The sequence below is a fragment of the Chinchilla lanigera genome, unplaced genomic scaffold, assembly GCF_000276665.1.
Source record: "Chinchilla lanigera isolate Chin_1 unplaced genomic scaffold, ChiLan1.0 scaffold00136, whole genome shotgun sequence".
Classification (NCBI taxonomy): domain Eukaryota; kingdom Metazoa; phylum Chordata; class Mammalia; order Rodentia; family Chinchillidae; genus Chinchilla; species Chinchilla lanigera.
The window spans coordinates 2009209-2029407 of NW_004955537.1; the positions used below are offsets into that span (position 1 = coordinate 2009209).

Sequence of the window (20199 nt, forward strand, 5' to 3'; positions counted from 1 at the left end):
CTGGTTGGAGCAGCCAGCGCGGGAGGCAGGCATTCCCTGAGGCTAGAAGAACGGGCGAAGAGGAGCAGATTGGTGGTGAGGTTAGCGGGTGAGTGGTTTTGAGGGGGAGAAGCTTTCAGGTTGAGACAGGTTCTGTTTGAGATGTCTACAGTCTGTGCAAGTGACCATACTTAGTAGGTAATGGTAAATGGGAGCCTGAGAGACGTGCGGACTAGGCAGGGGGAGTTGGAAACCTGTGTTATATTAAGCAAAATCACGGGGATGGGTGATAGTACTCAGTGAGAACAGAAAGAATGAAAAGAAACGTGGTTAAACCACACGCTTGCAGGGATGGAAGGGATACCATTTACGTTTTACATATCTTACCACAATAGAAAATTAAGTAATAAAAGAGGGAATCCTTTAGGGAGTGAATGGTTAAAAAAAAGGGGAACCTATGAAATAAACTAGGCACATGTTGAGAGCAGAGAGAGAAAGAAAAGAAGAGAGGCCATAGAAACCAGCGGGAAGACGGTCCCGAGAAGGGTGGCATGACTAGGGGCGCGTGACTCCCGAAGGACAAATCGTGTAAGCACTGAGGTGTTGGCAACGGGGGGGTTTAGTGAACACAGCATCCACCTTGCGGTGAGGAGAGAAGGCCCACTGTCAGGAGGAGGGGCTGAGGGGAGGGGAGGGTATGGAGCTAGTTGGTTTCTGTAACTCTTTCAAGCAACTTGTGGGCTGGTGTTCGGCACTGTAGTGCAGGGAAGATGCAGGGCTGGGGAACAGAGACTTTATTTCACGTGGAAGAGAACTGAGCATGTTCAAAACACTGATGAAATTAGCCCTGAGGCTGACGATACAGCAGAAGGGGATACTTTAATGGTGCAAGATCCCTGGGAAAGCAGCCCGAAGCACAGGGGCGGCGTTGCATTTGATCAGGAGGCCCTCACTCTCCCCGCATCAGCAGAGAAGGACTAAAGGAAGACTAGAAGAATTAAATTTGTGAGTGGGATATTAGGAAGTTGGGAGTTTCCTTTTTACAAAACATCCTCTTCAGGAAGATGCCCCCAATTACCTACCTGCCCCTACATTTTCAAAGCAATCCTTTATACTTGGGTAAACAAGGTAGCTCCTGTTATTATTCCAAAGTGTTTTGCTTTGCAGAAGTTGTTATGCTATGATATCATCTGTGCTAGGCAGAATAATGAATTCACAAAGACACCCATGACTTAAAGATGCCCTGGAGCCTGTGTGCTGGGTTATATGGCAAAAGGGAATGAAGGTCGCAGATGGTGTGAAGGTTGCTAATCAGATGACCTTAAATAGGAAGATTCTCCTAAATTACCCAGGTAGGTTGAAGGTAATAAGTATCCTTAAAAGGAAAAGGAGAGGCATGTTGTGGAAGGAGAGTGAGGAGATGTGAGGACTTCGACACTGCTTCCTTTGCAGATAGAAGAGGTCCAGGAGCCAAGCAGTGTGAGTGGCTTCCAGAAGCTGGGAAGGGCACAAAAACAGATTCTGTCTTAGGAATGCAGCCTGCTGGTGCTTTGATTTCAGCCTAGAGAGACCCATTTCAGACTTCTAACTGCAGAACTGTAAGACCATATATTTGAGTTTAAACTGCCAAGTTGTTAGTACAATAACGTGTCATTTTTACACTGGAGAACTGTTGCATCACCTAATGTACCTATAAAACACATCTCTCCAGCACGTTGTTGAGAACTGGGAAGTAAACCAAAGGGACCCCGCAGCAACTTCAGCGTGCATCACAAATCCTAGCACATGTCCCTTCACCTGACAGACAAGAAAGCCCTTCAGACTCATTTGGAGGCCAGTGTCCCCTCTGCAGGGAAGGTCATCCCACAGGTGGTTTTGTCCTCTCTAAGCCCTTGGGGAGAAGAAACGGGCAGAGAAGCTCTGGGCCTGTGCTGACCGCAATGAGAAATACTGGCAGTGCCCTTCCCGCGAGGGAGGTGACAGCCATTGAAAAGCAGGCCCACCAAGCAGAAAGGTGCCAGCTGGGTACCATTAAACAGAGAGCAGACATTGTCCCTGGGGCCCTGGAGTGCGGTTGTTAACGTTCATCATGTTTATCCTGTGTGAGCCATACCGTATGAGTAGGGAGCCAAGGAAGCTTAGCAGACTTTAGAAACATTTTGTATTTTTAAAATTAAAGCGTAAATGCTGTAGTGGAACGAGGTGCAGCTTTGGAGGCATGCCTTACCTTGGTGAGACAAACTCCAGATGTGTTCCTTTGGGGACTGGTTTTCTTCTGCTGCATAAATCTTAGCAGCTAACAAACACTGGTAGATTATCTCTCAGTCTCCGTGGGTCAGAAGTCCAGCCAGCAGAGTCTCACCAGGCTGGGGCTGTAGTCTCTGCTGAGGTTTGGGTCCCCACCTCCCAAATGACTTAGTATTGGTGTTCAGTTCCTTGCAGTTATAGGTCCAAGGTTCCCACATCTTTATTGGTATCAACTGTGGGCAGTTTAAGTTCCTATGAGCTGCTCGCTCTCCCCTGCCACACGGCCCTCTCTGCAGTGTGACAGTTTGCTTCCACAAGGACAGCAGAAGAGTCTGGTGCTTTACCTTCACTTAAGGGCTTACCTGATTAAGTCAGGCCCACCAGGGATCATCTCCCATTTAACAGTTTGAAGTCAGTCAATTATTAAATCACAAGAACGATATCCCTACATACTCATTGGTTCCTCCCATATTCAAGAGGAATTCTACAAGGAATATTCACCAGGGTGTGGGATCTTGGGGGCCATCCTAGAATTCTGCCTATCATGGCCATTGTGAAGGAAACGCCACCTATTGTGTGATTTTTGTGAGGATTCCTTGAACTGCAGCATGTGCTCCTTTCACCATATAGAAGGTGCTTGATAGATGTGGGTTTCCTTACCTCTCTGCTCCCACTTTTTACATTACAGGTGTATAGCACCTGTCTGTTGGATGAAATTCGTTGGAATCGCTTTAACCAGAGTGATGTGACATATGAGGCCTTCTGAGTTTCCACAGGGGCCAGCAGTCTTACTTTCACTGACTCTTGCCTTTTTTTTTGCCAGGTGGACATGACGACTTTTCAAAAATGATTGATGAGGCTGAGCCCCTGGGCTACCCGGTCGTGGTGAAGAGCACACGAGGCAACCAGGGTCAGTGCTGCTCCTCGCTTTCTGGGTCCTGAGTCCGCCAGGGCTGCAGCTCAGCTGCACAAGACACCCACTCGTGGGCGCAGCGCTTGGGGAGCGCAGTGTGGTTCTCCTTGTTCCCTCTGCTCGGACCCCGCCCCACCGGTCCTTTCCTTTATCAGACCCTCTACCTCCTGCAGCAGACTCCTGCCTTGACCAGTTGGTTCATTACCTCCACTTCCAGGGCATCCTCTGTTCCTTTTGTGAGTAATTTCTCTGAGACGTGCAGTCTAGTCTTGTTCCTCCCTTGCTGAACAGCCGTTCCAAGCTCCTGTGCTGCCTGGTGGACAAAGCCCGCGTTCCCTGGCACAGCCCTAAGGCCCGGTGCAGACAGACACAGCCTTCCTCCCCAGCCTTCTGTGCCCGTGTGAACCTCCGTCCCCCTTGCGTACTGCTCGCTTGCCAGACAGACTGTTGTCCTCTCTTTAAACGCGTGCTCTCGTGCCTGGGCTGGCAGGGCCCCCTTCCTTTGTCCACCTGCTGGACTTCACCTCATCCTTTCAGCCAGCTCCCAAGTCATTTTTTTTCTACACACACCCCTGGTCTCCCTCGCTCTCAGACAAAAGTAATTGCTCTTCCCTTTTGTTTTTGTAGCCTGTGCACAGGCCTCTAGATAGTGCCGCGCTCCATGGCAGTGTGAAGCGCCTGTTCCCTTCATAGACCGTGAGCTGCTTGGCAGTGGGGGTCGGGTCCTGAGCACCTGCCTCTGTAATGCCTGCTGCAGCGGGGTGCGTGGTGGGGACTCCTAGGGACATCAGCAGAGGAAGCAGCCCTTCTTCAGTGTGAATGGGTCCGTCATTGTGAAACCCGGATGGTAGAGTGTACCCTGGAGTGAGGGAGGGAGCCCCAAATGGATGTTTAATGGCAGTCACTGCTCAGTAAGGGCTGTGCCATAGCACTGGACCAGCCAGCAGTAGAGACAGCGCCGTCACTGGGTGTTGAGCCCTGCAGCAGACATCCGGGGCCCATTTGAGCCTGAGGGAGGGACTGCCGACTCTGCCCCAAATGCTTCATTGGAAGAAAAGGAGGCTGAACTGAAGGAGATGAGTGAGTAGCGTATGAAGCGGGCATGAGCAAAGGACCTGTGGAGGAGGGGCTGCTGAGGAGCAAGCCCCGGGAGCCTGGGGGCAGAGTGGAGCTCCTCCTCGGGTTGCACATACGCTGCTGTGTTAAGGTACAGTCTCTGCTTGTTAAAAGTTGTAAAATGAGGGCTGGGGGTTTAGCTCAGTGGCACAGCGCCTGCCTGGCAAGCATGAGGTCATGAGTTCGATTTCCGGTACCGGAAAAAAAAAGTTGTAAAATGTGTGTAACATAACACGCAGCTAAGACTTGTGAAGTACCTAGAGTATCAGGTATTACTGAGTCTAGACTGAGGATACAGATAAGAACCAAACAAAAATTCTTCCCCTCAAGCAGCTTACATTGTAGAAAGGTATGGCTGACTAAAAGTGGAAATTAAACAAAATGCGTAATATTTTTTAAGTTTTCAAAATTGAGATATAATCCACATAAAAATTACCACCATAAAGTATAAAATTCAGTGGATTTTAGCATATACACTGTGTTTTACAGCAGTTACCAGGTTAATTTCACAACATTTCTATCACCTCAGAAAAAAACCTTGTACTTATTAGAAGTTAGTCCTAACTACCCCAGCCCAGTCCCCAGCACCTACTGTTCTACTTTGTGTCTTTCTGGATTTGCCTGGTTTGGACATTTTATATAAATGGATTCATATAATATATAAACTTCTGTGTCTGGCTTCTTAGCAGCTTTTCAGGGTTTATCTATGTTGTGCCGTGTAACACTGTTCCGTCCCTTTTCAGGACTCAGTGATATTATGTAGATACACCGGGTTTTATCTTTCATCATTTGCTAGACATGTGGGTTGTTTTCAGTTTGTGACCATTATGAGTAGTGTTGTCATAAATATTTGTGTGCAGGTGTTTGTTTGAGCATGCATTTTCATTTCTCTTGGGTAGATACCTGAGAATGGAATCTCTGGGTCCTGTGTTTAACTTTTAGAGAGCTGTAAACTATTTTCTACAGTGATTATGCCATTATACATACCCCCAACAATGTATGAAGATCTCATTTTCTCCACATCCTTGCCAACTCTTGTTTTATATATGTAAGTTTTTTATAGCCATCCTAGTTGGTATGAACTGATAAATATATGTATATTTTTTTGGTGGTGGTGATGGTGGGACTAGGGATTAAACCAGTTTAGTATATAGTAGATGGTAGGCAAATACTCTACTACAGCTACATCCTCAGCCCTTTTCTTGTTTTATTTTGAGATAAGATCTTGCTAAATTGCATAGACTGACCTCAAATTTGGAATTCTCCTGCCTCAGCCTTTTTTTTTTTTTTCTTCTTCTAGTACCAGGAATCGAACTCCTGACCTTGTGCTTGCCAGGCAGGCGCTGTGCCGCTGAGCTAAATCCCCAGCCCTGCCTCAGCCTTTCAAGTAGCTAGAATTATAGGCACGCACCACCGAACTAGCTTCATTATTGTTTTGATTTGTATTTCCTTAATGACTAGTGATGTCTAGCATCTTTTCATGTGCTTATGGGCTCTTTTTATATCTTTAAAGGAATGTTTATTTAAATTCTTTGCTAATTTTATATATTTATTTATTTATGTTTTGTGCTGGGAATCAAACTTGGGACCTTGCACTTGCCAGGCAGGTGCTATGCCACTGAGGTATATCCCTGGCCCCTTTGCTAATTTTAAAACTCGAATTTTTGTTTTTATATTATTGAGTTTAAATATTCTTTAAGTAATGTGAATACTAAGCTTTTATTAGATATATATTTTGAAGATTTTTCTCACCATTCTGTAGGTTGTTTTTGATTTCTTGATGATGTCTTGATCCACAAAGGTGTTTTATTTTGGTGAAGTCTGGTTTAGCTATTTTTTGTTGGATTTCGATGTTTTTGTTTGTTTGTATCTTGTGGTGCTAGGGATTGAACCCAAGGCCTCTGTACAAACCTGTATATCCCCACTGTTTTTTATTTTTTAATTTGAGACAAGGTCTCACTAAGTCACTAAGTTGCCCAGGCTGGGTTGAACTTGTGATCCCCCTTCTTTCACCTCTGAGTGTGCTGGGACTATAGATGTATGCCACCACACCCAGCTCTGTGTGCTTTGTTTTACTGTTTTGTTTTGTTTTGTTTTGTTTTGTGTTGCTGAGACAGACTCTTGCTATGTAGTTCAGGCTGGCTTTGAACTCACTATGTAACCCAGGCTGGCCTTGAAATCATGGTGATCCTCCTGCCTCAGCCTCTGAGTACTGGGATTACAGGCATGCACCACCACACCAAGCTCGATCAATTTTTTTTGGTTTTTCTCCGGTACCGGGAACCGAACTCACGACCTTGCGCTTGCTAGGCAAGCGCTTTTGCCGCTGAGCTAAATCCCCAGCCCCAAGCTCGATCAATTTGAAGAGTAACAATTCATGAACATGAGCTGTTCTCCCATATAATTTTCAGTGTATAAATCTTATATTTCTTTACTTAAACTTACTCCTAAATACTTCAGTCTTTTTGATACTGTTGTAAATGGAACTGTGTTCTTATTTTTAAATTATTCTTTGCTAGTGTAACTCCTAGCATCTTGCAGGGAAAATGACTAGGGAGTAAACAGAATTTCAGCAGTTAAATGAGACTCTCATGTCGCTGTCCTTTGTTTTTTGTTTTTTTTTTTTGGTTTTTCTCCGGTACTGGGAACCGAACTCACGACCTTGCGCTTGCCAGGCAGGCGCTTTTGCCGCTGAGCTAAATCCCCAGCCCCATCGCTGTCCTTTGTATATGGAAGATTGGTTCTAGGGTCCCCCAAGGATACTAAAGTCTATAGATGTTCGAATTTTTTTTTGGAAAGTGGCATAGTATTTGCAGATAACTAAGACACATTTCCTGTATACTTTACATTATTTCAATTTTCTTATAAAATGTAACACAGTGTAGATGTTCTATAAATAATTATCAAACTGTATTGTTTCAGGGTAATGGCAAGGCTTGCAGCTGGTTGCATACGCTGATGGGGAGCCTCAGACAAGGGACGGAATGTGCAAGGAAGTGAATCCAAAGGAGGCAGGCAGTGAACGCTGTGCCCGTGAGACAGTGCCCAGCCTGCTGGACACTCCTTTCCTTAAGGAGTGACCATCCTTGTCGTAATGACCTCACAGGGCCAGTTTGAAGTATAAAGAAATGAAATAGCAAAACAAAAAGTGCTTAGCATATGATAGAGGATTGGTGTCTTTCATTTTTTTTTCTTCCTTCACTTAAAACTGTACTTCCTTTATGAACTGCAGACTGGGCCCCATATCAGGAACCAAACCCTAGCCCTTCTCTGCTGAAAATCCTGCCTAAGGTCAGAGAACTGTGGTGCCCCTAACTAAACCCCAGCCGCTTCTTGCCAGATGCCGGATCTCCTGGTGCCAAAAGTCCAACTGCGTACACCTCCACCCAGTGACTGCGGGTTAGAATAAGTCGGATGCGGTGTCACGCCCACTTGCTGAGGTCTCTCCAGTTTCCTCCTGTGCCCACTCTCTGGAGCCTGTCCTGTTTCTTCTTCCTGTGCGCACTTGTGGGGCTGTGTCCAACAGACACGGACTGCCCCCTTAACTGCGCACCCTCCTCCCTCTGATCACTTGACATCCTCAGATCGCTTGCCCCAGTCCCTCCAGTTCTCTGGGGCTTCTGGGGTCTGGCATTTCAGGAATGACTGAAGACTGGTTATAGCATGTTTTAGAGCTTACTTTTCAATCCCATATGCCAGTAGGGATTAATGCATATTGCTGTTTTTATCAAGACTTCAAAAGAGTTCTACTCCTTTTGTGATGGTGACATGAAATGTGGGAAAACCATCTCTTTGTCCCATTTTTGAAGGAAAAAATACTCAGACTGGGCATGCTTGTGTCAGATCCACAGAGCAAGCCTATTAGGAACACCCCTATTCAGAGCTGTTAACTAATACTCAGGTGAAAAACAGGTACTGAATAATTGCAAAAGCAAACAACATAAAGAATTTAGAATCAATTCGGTTCCCGGTACCGGAGAAAAACCAAAAAAAAAAAAAAAAAAAAACAAAAAGAATTTAGAATCAAGAAGGAAGGCCTTTCTAGGGAGCAGCAGATCTATGGGCTGTTCCCATCGGAGGCTAGCCTAATAATATAAGTTTCTCCTTCTTAAAAGGAGGAAGGATAGCTGTCAGTAGCTCCCTCTTTTGAGTGCCCACAGCATTTTGCATAGATCTCTTTAAACACACATTATGCTGGGTTGTAGTTTTCTTTTTTGGATCGCTCTCCATCCACACTGGGGATTCCTTTAAAGCATGCTCAATTAATTATGTTCTGTAAATACTGATCGTCATCTGCCCTGTGCTCTGAGCCCCGTGTAAGGTCCGGGGAATTAAAACAAAGGTAGCCATGAATCCTGCCTACTCAGTATCCTCAGGGTGTCAGGAGATGCTAATTAACTGCTTTTGAAACAGAACCGATGAGCTCCTTAGGATTTTATTTTGGCTCCTTTTCCGTGTTTGTGGAATATATTATTCTGTTATTTCAAAAAAGGTGCTGTTGGTGAGGGAAGAGAGTGAGCAGCACTAAGACTGGAGGAAAATCAAGAGAAAGTAAGGTTCATTGGCCTTATTTTGATAGAAAGCAAGAGTCTCATCAGAGCAAGAAGAGACCAGAGCAAGACAGATGCAGAGAGCACCGGTGCCTGTTGGAGACAGGAAAACAGGAGACAAGGGCAGGGGCCTGAGGCCTCTCTAACCACTTTGCTTGTTCTTCATCTTTCTACTTACAGGAAAAGCGGTTTTTCTGGCAAGAGACAAGCATCACCTCTCAGACATCTGCCATCTGATCCGCCACGATGTGCCCTACCTGTTCCAGAAATACGTGAAGGAGTCGCATGGGAAAGATATCCGGGTGGTGGTGGTCGGGGGCCAGGTGATAGGCTCCATGCTTCGCTGCTCCACAGATGGGCGGATGCAGAGCAACTGCTCTCTCGGTAAGAACCGAAGGCACGGAGTGAGCCTCTTGGTCACAGAAGCCACCAGGATATCACATTAGTCTGTTAGGACCTGCTCAGTAAGTGTGTATTGATCCCCTCCGTCTTGTCAGACCCCTTGGCCAGACACCAGGATCTCACAGTGAAGAATCAAACTCGAGCCTTTCTGCGGGTACGAGCAGTCTGGGAGGAGGATATACAAGTGCTGGGACAGAGGTCAGGGCTGGGGTGTCGGGACGCTGAGGTTTGAACCCTTCCTGTAGGTACTGAGACTTAGCATCAGGATTGAAGGAGCAAGCGACATGGGGACCCACATTTGAGAAAAACTCATTTTCCTAAAGGACAGATGGAAGGACTAAGACAGGAGGCAGGAAGATGAGTGTGGAAGATGTTCCAGCGGCTCAGGCTGGGAACATTAAGGGACTAGCCTCAAGCAGTAGCTGGAGGAATCTCGTACTGTGCTTTTACATTTTAATTGGAAAGCTTTTTCCTCCTACATATGATGCTGTTAGAAAGCCACAGTTTATATTTTGGCTGAATGCATAACCCTTTAACCTATCGATAAAGCTCGCTTTCTGTCACAGTGAGTAGACATACTCCAGGAGGTATGTCCCTATCACATGAAGCTATGGTCAACCACACTGAGCAAATCTGTATGCCGGTTATTTTAAAAATATGTATGGTCACTCTCTCCTAGCTCATCCGATGCACATAGGAAGCCCAGTGACTAATAAGGAGGCTTAGCCAGTACCTGGGTCCTGCTTTTACTAAATGTCCTGAGCAGCCCACAGCAGAGTCTGCGGCAGAGGTTGAGAGGACAGAGATTATGAGGGGCCCAGGTGTGCAAACAAGTAATTATAAAATATTGTGGCAAGTGGTACGATGGTCAGTTGCCAAGATTCAGCTGGACGCGGTACTTGGTACTTTTTGTTGTTTTGTGTTGTTTTTTTGAGACGGGCATGCTGTGTAGCTCAAGATGACCTTGAACTCCAGGTCAGTTGACCTCAGCCTGCTGAGTGCTGGGATTATAGGTGTGCACTACCACACCCCAGCAGTACTCAGTACTTTAGAAGTTCTCTTACTCCATTTTCACAACAATCCTCCGTAGAACTGCCTAGTGAACGTTGGGAATTACCATTTTGTCTTTTTAAATTACCTTACAAAATTCATTCTAACTAGTAACCAGATGGCTTTATTATGTAACTATGTTGCTTTTCTTAGTAGGCGGACTTAAAATTGTTTTATAGCCTTTTCCCTATACCGTGTCATAAGTGGAAAAGGGACAGTATTAAGGTGTAGATACTATTTATGGGGACTGAGAATACAAATTGTAAGTCTTTCCAGGGATAAATGCAGACAATTAAATCTGAGGTCCTAGCTTTTTACAAGTCAGGGCAATCAGATTCTTCCTGTTCTTGGTACAGGATTTTGTATCAAAATCCTCTGTAGTTTTCTTTCCTTAAAAAAAATCAACATTATTATTATTTTTTTTTTTTTGTCTTTTTGAGACAGGGTCTCACTATGCAGTTCAGGCTGACCTTGAGCTCACTTTGTAGCCTAGGCTGATCTTGAACTCGCAATGATCCTCCTGCCTCAGCCTCCCGAGTGCTGGGATTACAGGCGTGTGCCACCACGCCCAGCTGGCCTTGAATTCTTAGCAATCCTCCTGCCTCAGCCTCCCAAGTGCTAGGATCACAGCATGCACCACCATATCGGGCTAATTTTATTTTTTTCTAAACTTAAAAGTAATACATTCTCAATGTAGAAAATAAGTACAGTCAAATTTTTAAAAATCTATCATTATCTCCATTTAGAAGCTTTTCGCAGTGGCCATATCATAGCCAATGAGGTTTATCCAAGGAGTGATTATTGCTAATTGAAAACTTTTCCCATTTAGAAACAGCCACTCTTAACATTATGGTGTCATTCTTTATAGTCTTTTTTCTGACAAATATTCATTTGTACAGTCTGATCATACTGTGCCTTCTAAGTATTTTCCCATGAAATTACACTCCGTGAGCAGTATTGTTAATGGTTGTAAGACATGCTGTTTTCTTCCATTGTAAGATACTTAGATTATCCTTTTTTATCTCTTCACTTGACAGATATGTACTGAAAGCCCCCTATGTACCAGGGACCATGATTTTCCAATGTTTTAAATAGTGTTGCCATCAGCATCTTTGTGCATGAAGGTTTTTTGCATACATAAAATTGGTTTTTTAGTGCTAGGATGTTTGGGTCAGAGAATACCAGCATTTTTAAGACTCTAGGTAAGAAATGACCATATTGTTTTCCCAAATGGTGTTCGGATTTCCATCCAGACTTTTTGTGGACAAGGACACTGCCTGTCTCGCTGCCCCTTGTCAGCAGTCCTTATCTCTTCTTTGAAGGGTCACTTGGCTCCTCAGCCCGTATCCACTGCCGCCTTGACATGGCTGTGCTTTCCTCCCAGGTGGCGTGGGCGTCATGTGCCCCCTGACAGAACAAGGCAAGCAGCTGGCTATTCAGGTGTCGAACATCCTGGGCATGGACTTCTGTGGCATTGATCTTCTCATCATGGACGATGGCTCCTTCGTGGTGTGTGAAGCAAATGCCAATGTCGGCTTCCTGGCCTTCGACCAGGCATGCAACTTAGATGTGGGAGGGATCATTGCAGACTATTCCATGTCCTTGCTGCCGAACAGGCAGACTGGGAAGATGGCTGTGCTCCCGGGACTGTCAGGCTCCAGGGAGAAGAAAGAGCCAGATGGGTGTGCGTCAGCTCAGGGAGTTGCGGAGAGCGTCTACACCATCAACAATGGGTCTACCTCTAGTGAGAGTGAGCCTGAACTGGGAGAGGTCCGAGAGTCCTCAGCAAACACCATGGGGGGCCCACCCCCTGTGCTGCCTGAGCCTGGCTACAACATTAACAACAGGATTGCTTCGGAATTAAAACTCAAGTGAATTCCTGCTTTTTGGCAGCATTGAAACCAAATCCTACTGCTTCCCTAGTAGTTTCACGTGAATAAGTCTGGACTAATGTGATTTCATTTGCACAGGAACTAGAAATCCCATCTGGGCACTCAGCATTCTTTCTAACGATGACTTGAGCAAATGGCCTAGCTTTGTGGTTTTTACAGACGCTGATATGAAAACACTCGCCACTAGCACCACCTCCGCTGATCAGTTTGAGACTAACGCCTGCTGTGAGCACTTGGGTAGAACGGTAGACGTTAAAGCACTGACCCTGCGCTGCTGTTTCGGGCTGTTAACAGTAGAGAGCGTGAACTTCGAACGGCCCGGGAAATGGAGCCGGCAGCCTGTGCAGACAAGGTGGACTGTGACTGCAGCAGTGTGTTCTTCACTCGGTGTGTGTGGGACGCTTGGAAAATACATAGCTGAAACACCGTCGGAGGACCAGTCTCTGCTCCCTCTCAGTCACCTTCTTGACCATATTCAACACTCAGGAGATGGTGTTTTAGGGAGCTTCTTCATTAGCCTTCACAGCGCAGCACTTCGTAGAAAGTGGGAGTGAGTGTCTTTGACCTCACTGGTTCGCATATGCCCTGCTTAGTGACCGGGACTTTTACAGATTGCTTTGCCACTCTGGTTTCATACACCCTGCTTCAACTAACGCCAGCTCCAGCAGCTTCTCGCACCTCTGCTGCCTTTGGCCTCAGCTGGAAATGGACATCAGTGGGCTGGTGGCCACACACTTTGTTTCTGAAGCCGCACTGGCATCTAACACCATGGACTTGCTTTTCAACGGGCTCTGTTCACTTGTCCTCCAGAAGCCAGTGAGTTTTTAGCACAGAAAGTTCCCAGAAGATAATCATTCTTCTCCGGCCTCTGCTGAGACTTTACGTACTGCACAGTGGTAGGAGGTTCTCTGTGGGCCTTTTGGGTAGAGCCAGCCTTTGGAAACTCACTCCAGTCCCCCGGACACTCTCCTCTCTCCAGGCTCCAGAGCCTGTCCTTACCCTCGTTTCCAGACTGAGGAGACTCAGGTATCAGGAATTAGTCCTTGCACGTTGGGGGAGGGAAGCTAATGTAGACATGACACCAAGTGCTTTTCATTTTAACTCCTCAAGCAGCAGTCAGATGTTCCCCTTGGGAGAAGTCGTGGTGAAGCTTTCCACTCTGCTTATCTGAAGTCCTACCACACGCTCCAGAACACACACTCAAGAGTGACCGTGATTGCAGTTATTCCCCGGGAGACCGTACTCCCGAGCTATGGGGTTTCATGTGCCAAGAACACTTAGAATTCCTCTTTGGGGTTATCTTTGAAGCCATGAGAGGAAAGAGGCCTCACAACTTTATAATCAGACCTTGCTTTTTATTTTCATCTCATCGCTTCTCAGCCTTTTGGTTAACATCAAGTGTATCTTATCAGTATTTTAATCTCCCTCCTGCTAAGGTAGTGGCAAGTTCCACACCCATTTTATTTATCAGACTTATTTCTTACTGCCCTTTGTCTGTTACAAAAAAATTGTCCTCAAAAAATAGATCTGCCCTTAAAGGAAAAGATTGACCAACATGAGGAAGCTTACAAGTTACAGTTTCCAAGGAGGGTTCTGGGAATGTTCTGCATAATGTGAGCTTCATGAAATAAACATGTATCTTTCCACGGTAACTACTTTGAAGGCAACACCACCCACTTGGGTGCATAATTCCTGTACTTCCTCTGCTGTAAATGGAAAATGTGTATAAAGTTAAACTATTACATTTTTCACAACACATTTAAGTAGAAATTGGCTCTTAAAGTATTGTAGTTAAAACCAGATCTCATCAAGTAACAGTTGTACAACTGAAAAATATTTGGTGCCATGTACTGGAGATGTCACGCAGCACAGTTGTAGTTTAGATGCAGTCCATGGGGCGCATGCAAACTGTAACCCAGCAATGTGTCTTGTACAGTTGAACACTGATAATACTTCACCCTTGCCTAGGTTAAGGCCCTGTACCTTACCTTTACCACTCAGGGTGGCTTTAGAAGAAGGAAAGTTTTTGATTTGTTCTTGCTGGAATTGATCAGATTCTTTCTGTGTAAACATCTGAAACAATTTCTGGCCTCTTGGAAGCTGCATTCATTTCTTTTCACTGTTTGGTGTACAACTCGTCTCCCTAGTTTGTCTGAAAGGATGCTAGCTGAGCTCCATCCTGAGCAGAGAAACTAGAGTGTCTCCAGGTTCCTTTGCCATAAGAGTCTCATTTCCCAGCTGGTAGTGACATCTGGTGTCATTGGCATGATTGTCTGGAATTAATCCTGTCTAGAAACAGAGAAAGCTGGATCACAGCTGGATCTTACCCGCCTCTTCCAGGATTTTCCATACCACAGCTGGCTGTGGGCCAGTTACATGTGTCACAGCTGCCCACGCCTGCTAGGAAAACCATAAGGTACAGACTCTCCTGAAACAGTTGAGCACCTTTGTGTAATCTTGTGAGCTCTGTGTGTACATTTTCCCTCTCTTCAGACGGGGAAGGCCTATTGTGCTTGCCTCTCAGGACTGAGTGGCAGTGAGTCAGTGGGTGAGGCTGTACATTATGTGGAAGGTGGTAACAGAACACCACCTACACCTGGATTTAACACAATTGATCATCACTACTCCTCTGCGGAAGTTAAAGGAGGAGACCATGAATTCCGGACATCAACAAACCAAACAGTGGAGGCCCTGAGAAAGGAATGCAGTTTCTCGGAGGTCTTCCAGCCAGGGAAACTTACGACCTGAAAGGAATAAAGCTCTTGGGAGAGTCCAAGAGCCTTCTGGATGTGTTGTTTATAACCTAAAACCCTTGACTCTTGTACACCAACTAAGTCTTCCTTATGTAACATAGACTCTGTCTGTATATGGTCTTCCCATTATCTAGTAGTAGCATCTTGAAACTGGTCAAAACTTGAATGCCAATCAATAGCTCAGTCGCTCAGAATATACGTGATTCTGCGCTTGGGAAAAATGATTTCATGCTATCTGTTTGAGTGTGGAGTGAACAGAGTATGGACTGGGGGCTTTAGATCTGTTGGATCTGAAAAACAATGTAAGTGGATCATAAGCCATTACCGTCACGGTTGTAGACTCAATGTTCTCAGCTAAGGGAGTCCATGATGATTGAAATCCAGCAAGAAGGAAAGAGAAGAGGAGAGGTCTGGGATAGTTTTGTGTGAGAAAAACAAAATTGGGATGACTTGGGATTCTAGTGGGAAAGAGGAAAACATGGCTGTTTTGTGGGTTATTTTAATGAAAGAATCGTGCATGTACTGAATACAGGTAGGTGTCTTTGAAGCCAGCTGCCCTGTATAAAGATACTGGGATACAACCTGGGGAAGTGGGGAGATACACCTCGTCCCTTCTTTAAGTCTTGAGGAATGCTGGTTTTGAGAACACTAGGAATCTGAAGAAGATGGAAGCAGCTAATGGGGACATGGTGTTCCAGGACCACTCAGGTAACAGCTGACCCTCCCAGAAGTGGATGGATCAGGGTGCCGCGGGGGCGCAGCCAAGAGCCACAACCTACTGAGGACAGTGAAGGGAGTCAGGCCAGAAAACGGATCCAACATCAGACAAGCCACTTTAGTGTAATTCCGCCCTTTGCCCTGGAAGTGAGGCCTCTGTTTGCAGTTAGTCTGTGCAGATGTCTTGGGATGGACCTTGACAACGGCTATGAGTCACTGTCCCCAAAGTGAATGTTCTTAGATCTGGGGCTGTAGCCTCACAGAAAACATGGTGCTGCTTTTGGCTTCGCCTCTGATATTCAAGAGCAGAACAGATGATCGCTTTAAAATGTTTTTATCCGGAGACTGTCCTTGGGGATATATTATTTTAATCCTTCCCTAAAACTAGATAACTCCCCTTTCCAAATCTGCGGACCTACTCTGCAGCCTTCCCTCCTGCAGTGCGCACAGCTGAGTGTGAACTTCCTTCATGCCTTCTGACTCCTGCAGGTACAGTTCCTGCCAACACGCGGCATTATCCCAAGCCCTGGCTGATACTGCAGCCCTACTTGGTGACCCTGTTCTGTGAGCTCATGTTTCCTGGGACTCGAAAGCAGCATTAGGAAAATCACCCCAAGAGCCAGAGTGGAGGTCACAGGAGTAGCAGCACTTGGAGAGTAGTCTAGTCCCCGTTTTATAGATCGGGCATCTGGCTGCAGAAACCAGTCACTTAGCCAGTCAGCAGCAAGGCTGAATCCAGGCAGTGTGACTTCCCTCCAGGTCAGTACCCAGAGAGGGTTCTGTTCCTCTACACATCCGGCCCTTCCTGCTGTCCTGGGCCCACTCTCTGCCGATCCTCTTCTCCAGACAGTTGTGATGATGGGCACCTGTCAGTGCTTCAACATTGCATGGACCTAGCTGAGAGCCCCAAAGGCGCATGAGATTTCCAGGGTGCAGGCTGGCTCCTGTCCTGCACCCTCTTCAGGGTAAGCCAGACCATTTAGCTCCACCATACGCTCAGTGATAGGATGTGGAGGAGAAGGCCCTGCCGTGCTGACCAAGGGCTTCCTCAGCCCCGTTTTGGCGGATGTCCTCTCACTGCGAAGGGGCTTGCAGGCCAAGGATTTGGTGTTCTTGGACTCCCATCAGGCGCACCTTAAGGGGAGTCTGCTTCACACACTCCAGTTGCAGTCAGCAACAAGGTCAGAAGTTTCCTCCCACTTTAATCCACAGTGTGTCCCCCTGACAGCAAGCCGTCGGCTGAGAACCCCTTACCTCTTCAAATCCGATGGTTCTGTGTTCCCATTCCGATCCCTTGGATTTCTGAGATTTCTAAGGGATTTATTTTTTTGTAACTACTGGTGATTCCAAACCTCTGCTACCTCATTGTATGCAACAGTGTTGTCTCATCCCTGCTCAGTTCCCTCCCCCACCTCATCACGTGGCAAAATTCCAATGAATGTGTGTGCACGCGTGCGCACATCTGGATGGGAGAGGGAGTGGCAGGCGCTGCAGCCATGCAGACTTGGCAGCACGCTCGGAATCTTCACGGACCGTGAGGAAGTCTCCACTCTCCTGCCATGCCACGTGGTTGCCCTCTCTTCCCTGGGACATGCCAGGTCCACTTACATTCTTAGGTATCATCATTCCTCTTTTAAAATTTTGGTTCCTAACACTTACCTGCATGATTTCAATCATTACCATTGGTGGCTTACAGAAAGAATTTCCCAAACAAAGCCAGCTCCCTCCTCAAGGGAGCTCGAAAGCCACCCCTGAAGGTGACACGTTTTATTCTCACTATGCTAACCCAGCGTCCTGATTCCCCTGCTCACCACTAGCGTGCTGGGGCATGCCCCCAGAAGGCAAAGGACTACTGGGAATGGCCCCAGTGTGAGTCAAGTGGGGTTCAAAACCGGACTCAGATAAGCTAGAGCTTGTGTGACCTCAAGGACAGTCACCTCAGCTTGCTAAATCTTAGTTTTGACACGTCTGCTGCAGTCGGTAAACATAATCTTGAAAATGAAACACTCGAATACGTACGTACTTCGGTTTCCTTTCCTTTGGCTGCCCGCACTGTGAGCAACCACAAGCCTTCCCGTGTAGTGGCTCAGCGCCAAGGGATAAAAGCTGGCAGCCGGCAGCTTTGCAGCTGGGAGTGGGGATGCTGGGTAGGGCTGGCGGCTGCTCAAGCAGGCTGTCGCTTGAGCTTAATGATAGGAAGGTCTCATCCATCCTTGAGAGTCTACGATGCTATATGCAAGATATAGGGGGTGTATGTCACTTAGAAAAATCCTGAAGGAAAGGCTGCCTCAGACAAAAAGCTGATGAGCAGCCTGACCTTGAGTGATTTAGCACTTTTTTTCGGGGAGGGGGCTCTTCCTGTATTAGGTTTACTGGCTTCGCATCAAACGGAAGGAGGAGGTGCCAGGGACTTGAATTCAACGTTATCAAACAGGGTGAGGGGAGTGCAGGAAGCCTGGGGCTGTGCAGGGAACTGATAGACAGCAGCACCTGCACTTGGCAGCGCTGGTAGTCCTGAGATAGATAGAACTAGCCGATAAAGTAGCTAAACTTCTGCTGTCCTGGTCCTATTCTGAGCGGGACTCCCAGAATTTCCTATTTAGGATACCAATGTCCTGTAAGGGTAGGGCTGGTGGCCCTTAATCACTCCGTGGAGCTGACAGAGTTCTTTGTGATGGCAGGACTGGGCAGCATCTGGTGGGTTTAGGTCCACCTGGAGGGCCCCTGAGCTCCAGAAATACACCCAGGCAGGTTTGTACCGGCCAAGAGAGCAGATGGTTAAATTTTCGGGAATGTTGTGAGCTGGTTATTAAACACAGCCATTACTACACATTAAATTATATGAACAAAATAAAACATAGGTAAGAAAAACTCAAAACTCATGAACTTCCTAGTTATTTTACCATTTGTGTTTTTGAGGCTATTGACATCTACCGCATTTATGTGGTGGAAATGCTGTGTAATTAACTGTGTGCCACTGCCCCTCTCTTCCCAACTCCACCGTTCAAAGACACCACGCTGGTGACGGGTTGTTAAGCTTTTGTGAGCGCACCACCACTCCTGGGAGACAGAGAAACAGACACGTAAGCACTGACACACTTTTGCTCCAGGGAGGTCGGAAGTGTGAAGGTTTTCTCCGAAGCAAGGGTTCTGGTAAATTGTGTGCAGCCTATTCATTGAAAACACTACTTCTACGTGTGTGCGTGCACGTGTGTGTGTGTGTGTGCATGTGTATGTGTGTAAAACAGCTTCTGTGTTTTTCATACATGAAAAAAATCTGCCTTTTCCCTTTGCTGTGATTCATGAGGTCAGTGTCACCTGGGGGGGAGGAGGTATTCCAGCTAAGTTCCCTTCAGGAAAGTGCATGGTTAGCAAAGTGAAAGCACACTAATTGGCAAAATGAAAATGTGCTTTAAAGAATAGATCTTAACTAGGCACCAAAATAGTTCATTTCCAAGTGGTTTATACAGCAATACCAATGTTAACTCTTCCAACATAGAAGAAATCATTTATAAATGATTGTTTTGCTATTTTTGCTTCTTATTAAAATTATTACTGTGGAACAGGATGCTTTGTTTGCCTTTGTTCCTCAAACTCTGTGCCTTTTGGTTCTTTTAAAGTAAGAATCACACACTGAATGTACATGTTATTATTTTCATATCGTAAAATGAAAGAAATTCTTCATAGTAACTCCGTCCTATTCATTTGCACACCAGCTGCATTCCGAAAAACCATAATTTTCCTTTCAAACACAGAGTGCTGTCTGAATTGTAATATTGCCAGCTCTCAACTGTCAAGATGATGGGGGAAAGTGTTACTGCAGATGGTAGGAGCTTGTCAGGGCCTGCTCAGCACGCTCTCCTGGACTGACACTTGAATTAAGATTCAAATGGCAAGAGAGAGCTGAAAGCTGTGAAAAATTGCTGTGCAGTGCAGGCAGAGGTCCCAGGGGACTGGAAGAAGCTGGGCCCACCCAGAGAACTCAAGAGATAGGGCTATCAGGCCTGTGCTCGCCTGACATTTCTAGAGGCTTCCGGGAGGAAGTGCTAAGAACTTTGGGAACAAATCTATGGTCAGCACCAGGCCCAAGACCCTTGAACTGTTGCTTCTCCACCACCTTCGCTGTGGCTCTGGCATAAAGTGCAGAAGGCATAAAGTGCACCGGTAGAGAGACCTGTAGGCTGACTACAGACACCTCCCCAGGTTGGGATTGCTTCCCTTTTCCTATTTGCAGTGTCCTGTGACTCTCCTGGCTTGCTGCTGGACCCACCTGTCTGTCACCTGGTTCCCACTGCTTTTCTACTGGCTGCTGCTTTCATTATAGCTTTCTAGATCAGGAACAAGGCTTCTCCCAAGGGTTGCAGCTCTTCTGCCAGCCTTGAGTCTGTGTACGCTCAGTGACTCACAGCTCTTTATATCTCCCTAGGGCATTTGTATCCACGTTCATTTTAAGAACTGGCTGCAATTCCCATGAGACAAATGACAGAATATTTGAGTAGCAGCACTTGTGTCACATCTAAACACACGCCTAACTGAAGAGACATGGCAACTAAAGGGCTCCAGCCCCAGGATTTTCTCTT

General features: G+C 46.3%; 2 protein-coding genes across 3 annotated transcripts in view; one reads left to right on the top strand and one right to left on the bottom strand.

Annotated features, from left to right (window-relative positions):
• The window catches only part of Rimkla (ribosomal modification protein rimK-like family member A), a gene marked incomplete at its 5' end in the record, with an annotated part of 31672 nt that extends 16549 nt beyond the window's left edge, over nt 1-15123 (top strand). Inside the window, 3 exon segments of the mRNA XM_005410597.2 lie at nt 3050-3136; nt 8986-9189; nt 11642-15123. Coding sequence (XP_005410654.1) covers nt 3050-3136; nt 8986-9189; nt 11642-12132 — 782 coding nt within the window. The 3' untranslated portion in view covers nt 12133-15123.
• The window catches only part of Zmynd12 (zinc finger, MYND-type containing 12), a 66181-nt gene continuing 58120 nt past the window's right edge, over nt 12139-20199 (bottom strand). Inside the window, exon 9 of one of the 2 annotated variants that reach the window (XR_001232075.1) lies at nt 12139-13855. The gene's annotated coding sequence lies outside the window, so the exon portion shown is untranslated. Of the gene's footprint in view, nt 13856-15225; nt 18680-20199 lie in introns of those variants that run through there. The other variant, XR_001232074.1, reaches the window with a different exon arrangement.